Source organism: Anopheles gambiae, chromosome 2 (assembly GCF_943734735.2).
Source record: "Anopheles gambiae chromosome 2, idAnoGambNW_F1_1, whole genome shotgun sequence".
Taxonomy (NCBI): Eukaryota; Metazoa; Arthropoda; class Insecta; order Diptera; family Culicidae; genus Anopheles; species Anopheles gambiae.
The window spans coordinates 56,740,381-56,752,401 of NC_064601.1; the positions used below are offsets into that span (position 1 = coordinate 56,740,381).

The 12,021-nt window shown below is 40.8% G+C and overlaps 1 protein-coding gene and 1 long non-coding RNA gene across 15 annotated transcripts in view; one reads left to right on the forward strand and one right to left on the reverse strand.

Annotated features, from left to right (window-relative positions):
* The window catches only part of LOC1275912 (ETS-like protein pointed), an 85,417-nt gene extending 77,521 nt beyond the window's left edge, over window positions 1-7,896 (forward strand). For all 14 annotated transcript variants that reach the window (XM_061650334.1, XM_061650336.1, XM_061650333.1 and 11 more), the window contains 4 exons: window positions 3,538-3,812; window positions 3,957-4,862; window positions 4,961-5,118; window positions 5,210-7,896. In XM_061650334.1, the coding sequence (XP_061506318.1) occupies window positions 3,538-3,812; window positions 3,957-4,862; window positions 4,961-5,118; window positions 5,210-5,273 (1,403 nt within the window). In that variant the 3' untranslated portion in view covers window positions 5,274-7,896. The remainder of the gene's footprint in view (window positions 1-3,537; window positions 3,813-3,956; window positions 4,863-4,960; window positions 5,119-5,209) is intronic.
* Window positions 1,007-2,189, reverse strand: LOC133392085 (uncharacterized). Its single transcript, XR_009765435.1, has 2 exons — window positions 2,105-2,189; window positions 1,007-2,016 (listed from the first exon to the last, which is right to left on the reverse strand). It is a non-coding gene; the product is annotated as an uncharacterized LOC133392085 (long non-coding RNA).
* Window positions 7,897-12,021: the final 4,125 nt, after the last annotated feature.

A 12,021-nucleotide genomic window follows, 5' to 3' on the forward strand; every position in this document is an offset into this window, starting at 1 on the left:
CTAATTACTAAACTTAATGGAAAGGAGTGAGTCTAGAATAGAAACATCATTGCTACAAAATTGTGTATATTATTATTGACAAATTAAAAACTGAATATACTACTTCATTCTCATTTGCTGTTATAGTCCAAATTGTCCCCGAGACACATGATACGCGAGTAAACGGATTTTATAATTATGCAGTTATGCGAAATATTTTTATAGTTTTAACACACCTATAATCATGAACTTGTGGTTCCACCAATAAGCAAATAAATAATTAATTTAATCGAATAAGAATGTTTTCGTAACGGATTCTTTCATAGCATTAATTTAATATCTTAAACAATATTTATTTATTTCGGCTAACGATAATCACACCGACGCTTTCAGCAAACAGCAATCATCTAACTCGACTACGTGCTGTGCTGTGAATATATTTTGAAAGAATTTTTTGGCCGATTTTCTCAAGTTTCCTGCGTACAACAATTTTTTTAGCTCCAGTTCATATAATGCAATCATCGTTAAAACAAAAGAGCTAAATGCACATTTTCCTGTGGTTTCGTGAGAACCTAAGTCGCTCTGTTTTTTTTTCTATTATCAATAGTAAATTTTATCCTTATACTCCAAGTTAAAAGCCATAATAAGAACACATCAATTTGGATGATAAATGAGAAATCCAATTGTACATAAAAATACAGAATTATTATAACTTTCGTGTATTTTAGTTACTTTATATTTGAAACGCCAATGCAGAAAAAAAATCCCTGTTGCTGAAATGAATATCAAACAGCCCATAGTGATTCGAGTTTCGATTTTTGAGCGGCACAAAACATAGTAGGCGTGGTTACGGTTCACAAATCGGGAAAGAGCTCGCTGAGTTCCATGTTCGAAACATTGCTTCGAGCAGATGACTTTTTGAGCAACGCTCGCTAGACGATCCTATAGAGTGGACTTAAATCTTTTATTTTTACACGCAATTAATACTTGCTGGTGTGATGATTTGCAATGAAGAAAAAATGGTTAATTTTTTGTGTCCTAATTTAACCATTTTTTTATTCAGGACGGATGGCTTTGCCGTATTGCTTAAAAAGTAATTTAATCATATTATATGAACTAAAATTAGTTGGTATTCATTCATGTATATCAGGTAAATTGCCATGCTTACTGTGACATCTTTCCGGCCTACACTGATAGTTCTACAAACATACGCTGTCTTAAGACTGATCTGTAAATATTTGCACAAACTGTTTCGGTACTTTTCAAACACAAAGCACACACGCACTCTACCCCAGTACATCAATATCCAACGAGCTGAAGAGCAATTTTATGAATGAACGAGCACGGCCGGTTCATGATCAAAGGTCCACTGCGCCTATTTATAAAAAGCAACAAGTGCAAACAACAACCATGTTCGGTAAACACTTAAACACGGTAAACACAGGCTGGTGACTATATTATACCAGCGATCCTGGCCAGGCTTCGGGATTTTCGAGCGTCATCTAGCACTAAGTTTCGGGGCTATGTGGCAATTTCGTTAAGGATAGTTCCGTGTCCAATAAGTTCCGATGCTCATGATGCTTTGCAATGTAGAGTTGTCGTACGATGCTGAATGTTTATGCAGGATACCATTTTCATTCATTCTGTGGTAAATCTTTTCTTTAAAAAGCAAACATCAATGCGCATATCGTCGGTGGCGCATAGTGGCCCTTATGATTATTTGGCTGCCCGCCGAACCAATACGCCCATTATTCGAAGATGGAACGCGCTGAGGACATGGTATTGATTGAAGAGCAAAGAAACATGACGACAAATAAACATAATTTACATTCACTTTTTCTTCCAGTCCGATCGAACCCAATTTCCCGAGAATGTGCAACGGTGTCAATAAACATCCGATTCGATCGATGTTTCCGGTTATGGTGTTCGAAGAGCCTGGAGAGCTGGGCGGGTTGCCTTGCTGTAGTTCAATTTTAGATGTAGTTTCTCGTGTGTTTTCCTATTGATTTCCGCTTAGTTTACCTTTCACCGGATGTACTACACAGAAAAGATTAACGAAAAAGGCCAATTCGGTTCGATTATTTGTGTTCTGTGTGTATGTTTCGTTTTGTTTTGAGTTAAATACCAAGCGTGCAAAGAATAGCGTTCAACGTTGGACAACACTGCGCGTCACACATGCCCTTACAGTTCCGAAGACACAGGGGACTGACGTTTGTTCGGATTGTTTCTCAAGCCTTACTTAGCTATTCCGTACATTTACACACATACACCGATGAAAGTGAACATCCATTGAGTCAGCCACGTGCCGGTCCGTGGTCATTACACGCGGTATGTTTGCTTCGTGACGGTGTGTCTTGGGCCAAGCTCAAGCACCTTAAACGCTCATTTACATAAACACACAGCGACGTACGACGGTGTGCGATTCATCGAAGCAATCATCGAAGCAAACATATTAATAAAGCAAGAATGAAACGAATGGCTTTAAACGTATGAAGGTAGCGACCAAGACTATCGTTTTTATATTTAGCATTTGCATATTCCTCGTGATCGTTCTTCTCGCCATGCGGCACAACGTTAGAGTGGCGTTATTTTCCTATCCTACGCTTTCGGTTGATCTACCAAAGCGACATCAATAAACAAATGCCAAGAATATCAAATTAGTGTCAGTGTGGTTAAAGCAAAGAATAGACCAGTCGATGATGTACTTTCGTAGGCCAGGCATCGAAGTTGAGGAAAGTTTAGACGGGACAAAGATTGACGCTAGCGAAGCTAGTGAGAAACAAAGGGAAGAGAGAGGGGCGCAGTTCGAAGAGATTGGGCCGGAAGCGGAAACTAAACTTCCCGTAAAACCATTCCCCGGTATTGTGAGTGTGTATAAATAACTGGACGGATTGCAGTTTTGTTCACCGAATTTCCACGATAGTCTGCGTCTTTCACAATGATAGAAATGTGAAAGTATTTTCCTCTCCTCTAGAATAACTATTTATGACAAATTAATGTATGCATGAACTGAGGAATAGTCTCCAGGTTTATTCCGCTCGATTGGAAATAATGTCATGCATTTCAGCAGTGATTAATTTTTGTTTACCAATTATACCTATTTAATGATGAGTAAGGAAGGAACATAATCATGAAAAGGATGATTCTTTACAGGAGGAATATTAACGATCAGAGATGAATCAAGTACACACAAAAGGAAAAGAAAAATAATGTGGATTGTTTAGTTTTACAGCCTCATGCTGTCCGCTTACCGATTGTTGGGCTCAGCTTAAAACATGATACACGTGCACTTGGCTCGGTGCAGCGGAAACGGAAGTATTATGTGAAAAAAAACGCTTCACCCCTATTATAATCACGCGTGCTTGCCTCTTTAGTTGTGGTTGTTTGATTAAACAAAACTGGTGATCGAAGGCGTTCAAGATTACCGATGGTTTCCATGATATTTGCTGTTGGGTGTTTGCCTACTGAATATCATACTGTAATGATGCATTGTGTCCGCAGATAGACGCGTTGGTGTGTGCATCTAAGCTAATAATTTTCTTCTTCCCTCTTCAACAGCGTACGGATCAGTTCATGATCGCAGTACAAATGATCGTTCACCGCCACCTCTAATAACTTCGAGCGGAGGTAACGTAGCAAACGGTAGCACTAACGGCAGCAGTAGCACATCTTCCATGGCATCCTACCTGTCGTCCCTCGGCTCACGGGGTCCGCTAAATGGGGGCAACAGTTCGGGAACAGGAGGGTCCGTCTACCATCAGCAGTCAGGGAGCGGTGCTGCGATGAAGGAGGAGCAAGAACCAAACAGTTTCATTAACATTGATGATCTGCCGGTAAGTTTTTTGTTTGTGATTTAGTTTCCAAAACAACACCAACCGGTTCAGAAAATATCTTATCAGAAGAATACAGTGGAACAATGAACCTTAGTACCTGTAAGTACACAATGTGACTTTTCCTTTGTTGTTCATCTTACGCAGAACTATGGAGTTGTACCCGCCCATTATGACGATCAGGATCAGTACCACTCGCTGCCAGCACCGGAAACCCAAACGACTTCACACGGATACCTCGAAAACAGTCCCGAGTTTTACTCAGCCATCCAAATGGAACAAAAGTACATGCCACCGCACTACAAATCGGGTCCCTATACTAGCCGAGGAGGTCGCTATCATCAGCCACACCACCACAGCAGCAATGCCAGTGGCGGAGGAGGTGGTGGTGGCGGAGGAGGTGGATCGGGAAACCAGCATACACAGCAGCAGCACCATCAACAGCACCAGCAGCAGCAACAGCAGCAACAGCAGCAGCAGCAGCAACAGCAGCAGCAGCAGCAACATCAGCATCACCATCCTCATCATCATCCACATCACCATGCCCACCATCATCCCGCCAGCCATCATCAGACGGGTCACCACCCTGACAGCGGTTATCCTGAGTATGGATCACCCTACGATACCCCTCCGTTCCAGACCGTTCCGAGCAATACGACCTCACCGCAAAGCTCGGCTACTTCCGGCAACGGAGGGCCAGGTGGTCCCGGAGGAGCAAATGGAAGTGGTAACAGCAACAATAATAACGGAGATCTGCTCGGCGGTCATGTTGTAGATCCATGGAGCTTACACCATCCTGGGCAGCATCCGCACGCCGGGGCACCCCATCCATTGCTGGACTTTCAACACCCGGCGTATATGGGCACGACCATGGGCTTCGACAAGACGATGCTAGGCACGTATGGAGCTCAAGGTGGTGCACCGTGTTTTACCGGCTCCGGGCCCATTCAGCTGTGGCAGTTTCTTTTGGAGCTGCTAACGGACAAAACCTGCCAGAGCTTTATCTCCTGGACCGGAGATGAGTGGGAATTCAAGCTGACCGACCCGGACGAGGTAAGTGCGAGAGACTTTACACAAACCTCTTTCCCATCAAGAGGAAAACAGCATAAACATAGGGTCACTCACTTCACTGATCCATTTTTCTCCAACAGGTCGCACGGCGATGGGGTGTCCGGAAGAACAAACCAAAAATGAATTACGAAAAGCTGAGTCGCGGCCTCCGGTACTATTACGATAAGAACATCATTCACAAAACGGCCGGCAAACGATACGTGTATCGATTCGTATGTGATCTTCAAACACTGCTGGGGTAAGCATCAATCGTCCGGCTGATTTACTCCTTTTAAGATCCATACATCACGGTACTAACGGTACGATTGCTTCGCCTTCTCTTCTTGCAGCTATTCAGCAAAACAGGTGCACGAAATGGTTGATCTCAAACCTGATAAAAAGGACGATGAATAGACTGTGTGAAATAAGCGGAACTAACACACTCGAACATACATACACAAACCCACCCACACACTCACATACACACACACTCTGTAACTATCGTTTCGAGCAAGTGCGGCTTGATAATACTGATCTCCTACTTCTTCTCCCGAGCCACAATCGGAAAACGGGAAAATTGCTTCTCTAACCACAAGGCGAAGAAAAGCATCTAACTATCTAGCGATGGAAGAAAATGCGCGCATCAGATGTAAATGACTAACGCGAAGAAAAGTGACTACAAAAGATTTCCCACCAAAACAAAATGTAAAACATTACCGCTAACGGACAGCACGCCCATTTGTACACTACGAAATTGTACATGCTAGTCTCTTTCGAACGAGCACGTTAAAATGCAATTGAATGTGTAAATTCACTATTCTAAAACCGATCTGTAACGTTAACGGTCCACTAGAGCATGTTTTGGTTCCTTTCAAAAGAATTATTTAACGTGCTTTTTTGCAGATTCACTGTATGTAGCTCCTTTTTACGATGCAGAGGCTATTCTTTCGCTGATGGGAGCGTTGATTGTCGTATCAGTGAACAGAGTATTATATTTGTTTTACCATGTAACGAGGAATGTGTACAGAAACGAGGAATGTGTGTTTTATCAAACAGCAACAAAAACACAACAAATAGCGATTAGTAATTTACGAACAAAAAGCTTCCAAACCCGACGAACAAAAACACGTTATATGGTGTGCTGAGTGCAAATAAGTAAAAACAACACAAAAAAACATGTTAGCTTAGGAAATCAAGCAAGCCCCTATAAGTTAGTGATGAGGTATGAGACAACTTACAAACATCTACTTAAGCACTACGCCACAACAACGCCGACACGAGCATGGGCACCACACGAACAACATGGAATGGTCCTGTGTTTGAGACATTTAATTAAAACACTGTTAGTTGTAATGTGTAAAGTTAATACAATCAATCAAATTAAATGTGTGGCTTTCCAAAAGTGCATTTTAGATGTATGCGCTATACAGAGTCTGGGAGATACAACAGTGGTTACAAGATCAGAAAAGAAGCCTACAGGATCTTGAAATGCAAGTTAGTTAAACCAATTTCGAAGCTTTGTGATAAGTTTTTATTGATAGGTTTTTTTTTATTATATGTAAGTTTTTTTTGTCTGTTTAACAATATTCCTGCAAACAAACATGGAACGGTCCCAACGGTCACAGGCAGTTCCAATCGCGTGCCCAATCTACTATCTTACTACTTAGAATTGCCTTGGAATTTTGCTTTCGTATTACAGTTCCAATGGAACATTGCTTACATTTGATTTTTATTTCTTGTTTTCTCTTTCAATCTTTTGCTTTTTCTGGTTGGTTCCCTTATTGTTCTAATCTTTTATTGCTTAATAATAATCGGCAATGAAAGTAATAAATTTTGCTTGCACTTGCAAGGAATCAAGGATAATTCAGATTGCGAATAAAAACAAATATATTATGGCATAACAGCAGTAGCAGAAAAAAACAAAAACGTTTCATGTTAACAACAGTGTTAACAGAATATTAACAATAAAAATAATAATAATAATAATAATTACAATTATAAAAAAAAAATCGGGAAGGGGAGGAAAAGTCGCAAGCAATACAGCTTTTACCGTTAACATCCTCATCTTGAAAGTTGCACTACACATCTTCGTTAATGTGTACTTCAATTCTGAGTGCCTCGTTTCCATCAACAATAGATTTCGGCAAGGCCGCTATTCAGATTTGGGTGGTGCATTTTGTTTTATTTTGTTTATTTCATCATTTGTGTTATTTGTTTTAAACGTTATTGCCCCGACGGTAATATGAAGCTATGTAAAGATTAAATAGAGTACAGGAAAAGAGAAAAACGATCAAACCCCTATTAAGATTGTTTGGAAAATACAATTTGAGATCAAATCATGACTGTCATGATATCGGCGTCCATGTTTTTGTTTTGCAGGCCGTAGGTAAAAATCAGAAGCACACAACAGGCACACGAAAAACAAAGCTAGTTAACCCAAGTATAAACTGCTACAACATATACAGAGTATATGCACGAGTTGATTGTAAGTGAACTACGACAAGCTTCATGATACAACATTCAAACGATAATTATGGGTTTAATCAGTCTCAAAAGCTGTAACTATTTGTTTGTCGAGCACTCTATCGTTGTGTCTGAGGACAAAAGTACAATCAATCTGATCAGGCTAGAGCAATCGAACCAACGATATCCACTAACATTCACGCTAAATAATTGCATCGCTGTAGGAGAGAAACCGATTGGAGTCAAATTGTCAAAAAAAAAAACTTTGTGTGTGTTTGTGTGTATTTGTATACTTGTCGGCCGTGTGCAGTAATTCAAACTATATGAGCATTGTAACAAAATATCACATCCATCAAACAGTTAGATGGGTCGGTAGCGTAAAATGATGTAGTAAAGTAAAAACGTTAAACGCAAATGCAGGTTACTATAAATTGATGTAAAAACAAGTAAAACAGTAGTAAAGTAAAACGACGCAGAGAGGAACAAAAAAGAAAATAAACCCTTATTTAGTGGTAAGGAAAAGATAAGTAATTATTGAAAATAATAATAATAATAAAAAATATACAAAACCAAATTTGTTATTTGTTGTTTATTCTTCAAATTAATTAGAGGAGTCAAAAGAAGTGACACGCTCCTCCCCGTTATGTAACTGTCTAACACTCGGCAGAACGTAAAGATTGAGTCCCGAGAATAGCGCCGGCTAGTCGATACGATCCATTCAAGTAGCTAGTGTTGTGCAGTAAGAGCAAGAGCCACTACTGAGGGCTCCAATCTTTGAATTGAGAGCTCTGAGCTCTCCCTTTTTTCATTCGATTTGGCTCTTTGCTCACTTCTTGTCTAGATCTTTATTCACTAGACAAGCAATTTGAAACATGCATATTGTTTACTCTCATTCGAACGAACGGTAACGGTCAAAATATGTACACACTCTCACCGATCATCCAATTTGATAATACGCTGTATCAAAGATAACGGTATTGTTATCAATAACCAGTCAATATTTGAGTGCAGGGAGCCAAGCACGTGTATCTTAGTTCGTTTTTTTATCGCAGTCTCGCAGAGAGAATTTTTATATGAGCGTCCCGCTTTGATCTTCGTCGCATCACTTTCAACACACACTATACCATCAGTTCCCCACATCGCTATACGTTTCGTCGATCTCATATTGTATTCTACGTTGCACCATCAATACACACTCTACTAGGCATGTGTAAAATGAACGAGAATCGCACCGTTCGAACAGTTCGGTAAAGTGAACGAACGAACGAGATTCTTAACAAAAAGAACGACCAGGACTTTTGGAAGAAACTGACTACACCGAACGCGTTCGAACGTTCCGTCAGTGTTTGACGGCACACATAAATGTGGTAATGAAACGTGCAAAATCATATTGCTTTCTCGCTCTTTCTCGCACCGTGCGAACGGGTCGTCAGAGATCAAAATGTACCCTGTTGGTGTTGAAATCGTACCCATACAACTCAATTCCTCGAACGCCGTCGAATTTGTCCAGCAGTGTTCGATACGTGTGCTGTTGGTGTGGAAATCGTATCTATACGACTGAATTTATCGAACGCGTTCGAACTGGTGTTCGATCTGTGTTCTGTTGGTGTGTAAATCGTACCTACACAACTGAATTCATCGAACGCGTTCGATCTGATCGGTTAGTGTTCGATCTGTGTACTGTTGGTATGTAAATCGTACCTACACAACTGAATTCACCGAACGCGTTCGAACTGGTGTTCGATCTGTGTTCTGTTGGTGTGGAAATCGTACCTACACAACTGAATTCATCGAACGCGTTCGATCTGATCGGTTAGTGTTCGATCTGTGTTCTGTTGGTATGTAAATCGTACCTACACAACTGAATTCATCGAACGCGTTCGAACTGGTGTTCGATCTGTGTTCTGTTGGTGTGGAAATCGTACCTACACAACTGAATTCATCGAACGCGTTCGAACTGGTGTTCGATCTGTGTTCTGTTGGTGTGGAAATCGTACCTACACAACTGAATTCATCGAACGCGTTCGAACTGGTGTTCGATCTGTGTTCTGTTGGTGTGTAAATTATACCTATACAATTCAATAGATCGAGCCCGTTCAAACGGATTAGTCATTGTTCGCGAATGAACTGAACTGAATTGATTGCGCTCATCATGTTTATCCATGTTTAAGTAGTTTTTTTTCATAGAATCCTTGAGTGTGTATAAGACATAGGGTACAATATATGCTGGAGACATTTTTGCTCGTATTAGTTTTTTACATGCTAGTTTTTGGTCGGTTTTGCGATAGATTGTGTTGACCAGACAGCAGATGGGCTGATTTATTTAATGTTTTTAAATGATTGGTTTCAACCGCAGAATGAGTACTTCTTTGGCTACAGTATGCGTCTATGGTGGGTAAATGAAAAAAATAACGAATGTTCTTTGTGAATAAAAACCCCATGAAAAAAAGAACGAAAGAATCGTCGTTCACGTTCGGTTCTTTTTGGTGAGCGAACTAGTTCGTTCGCGTTCGGTGAAAAGAATCGTTTTGCCCATGCCTACACTCTACCATCAGTGCCGCACTCCACCATCAGTTTTGCGCTCCATGCTCAGTTTTGCGCTCCACGCTCAGTTTCGCGCTCCACACTCAGTTGCACTCTCGATTCCGAAGTTGACTCCGGAGCCGTTTCCTATTCCGGAGTCGTTTCCGGAGTCGATTCCGGAGTTGTCTTCGGTGCCGATTCCCGAGTCGGCTCCGGAATCCATTCCGCGATCAGAATCGGCTCCGAAATCGGAATCGACCTGGGAATCGCAATTTGCCCCGATAACGGAATCATAATTGACCCCAGAATTAGAATTAGCTCTGGAATGTGAATTAGTTCTTGAATTGAAAAAATAAGTTTTAAAAGCGAAATCTGTCCGGGGATCTCCATGAGAATGGATCTTTTACAAATATTTTTTTTGAAGTTATAAATACGTAGTATAATTGGACCCAAACGCCTATTTTTATGGCGATGCTGAAACTGACTCCGTTTGGCGATGCTCCGATTCTAATTTAGGAGCCAATTCCGATACGAGAGCAGATTTCGATTCCGGAACCGATTCCGATTCCGGAACCGATACCGATTCTGGAATCGGTTCCGGAACCAATTCCGATTCCGGTGTCGATTTCGGAACCAACTCCGATTCCGGAACCAACTCCGATTCCGGAGCCAACTCCGGAATCAATTATGGAGCCGATTACGGAACCAATTCCGGGGTCGATTCCGCTTCCAAAACCGATTTCGGAATCGATTCCAAAAAACTGCGGAATCGATTCCGAAAAAAACTTCATCCCATCTTTTCCCATCACTAGTATCACTGTGTGAGGAGTGTGGTATTGATGGTGGAGTGTGAAGCTGATCGTGGAACGTGAAACTAATGTTGCGGGTTTTTTCAATGTTGCGGAAATGCATATTTTGTTTTATATATGAAATTAAAAGTACGTTTTATTTTTATTGTTTGATTTGTAAGATTTTAATCAAATTTACCATTATTTTTATACTTGGAATTAGCATCCAGCATAATGAAAATGTAACATTTTAATTATTAATTAAGGAAATTTGCCGTTAGTAAAACCAATGTAGCAATGTTTAAGGCATCGGATGTGAAAATATTTTCGGAGTGGGTGTGTTAGGGAGGCCTCCCATCTTTAAAGAGAGCGAGCCTTCAACCTCTCCTCTTTAAATCGGGAGGGTTTGTGCAACACTACAAGTAGCCCAGAGATGAACAGTCGCTGCACGTTACAGTTGCGTTGTTTGACCGTTTCTAAGCCCAAAAACGCACAGCGATTGTTGTATTCACCTTGAAGTCTCCAGGACCGCAGTTCAAGCCGGATAAACTTCACACTGCTTTTATGCTCAAGTATCAAGTAGTGAGTGGTAAAATCCCAGAAGGCTTTTTTTTCGATTAACCCGTTTGATTTTGTACGCGATCGTGCAATCTGAAGTTTTGATCACACCATAGTGGATACGAGCGCAATCTCCAACAAATCGCGACACCTTAATGGCAGGGACAACGCAACTTACAAGGTTTTTCACGGGTTCTCATAGTTGTGGGACACTTCCTTGGCTCTTTCTTATGTATAGTGAAATTTATATGATGGGAATGGGACTCTATGGCACCCTTTTGGACAGGCTCCTTGGAAAGTCCTCTTTGTTTTATCCAAAAAGGGTGCTATAGAGTCCAATTCCCATCGCATGAAGTTCAATTCCCGGAATAAAGAGTCAATAAAGTGGCCCACAACAATGGAAAAAAAATCCCTGAAAAACACTGTAATAGCAGACGCACTGGCTTTGGTAAAACCGAAATCGGTTCCACATAATAACTATCCGGCTACAAGATGCGAATTAGTCTAAAAACAGAAAATATCCCTCTTTCTCATACAGGCTACTGTTGAGGCTACTGTTGTTCTATTACTTTTAGGGAAAGGTAGGTAAAGACGGACACTGCGGGTAAGATATACACTTTTCATAAATGCATGAAAAAGATAATTTTCGAAAAAAAAACCAACAATGCAGCATCCTAACTTAAAGTTAAACAACACATTTGATTGAGAACATGTGTGGCATTATATATGCAAAATTGTTTAAATCCACGAACAAAATAAATGTTCAAGCGTGTGCACCCTTGTGCATCTAATTTGACTACTGCGGATCTTAAGCTCTACAACTTGTCTTT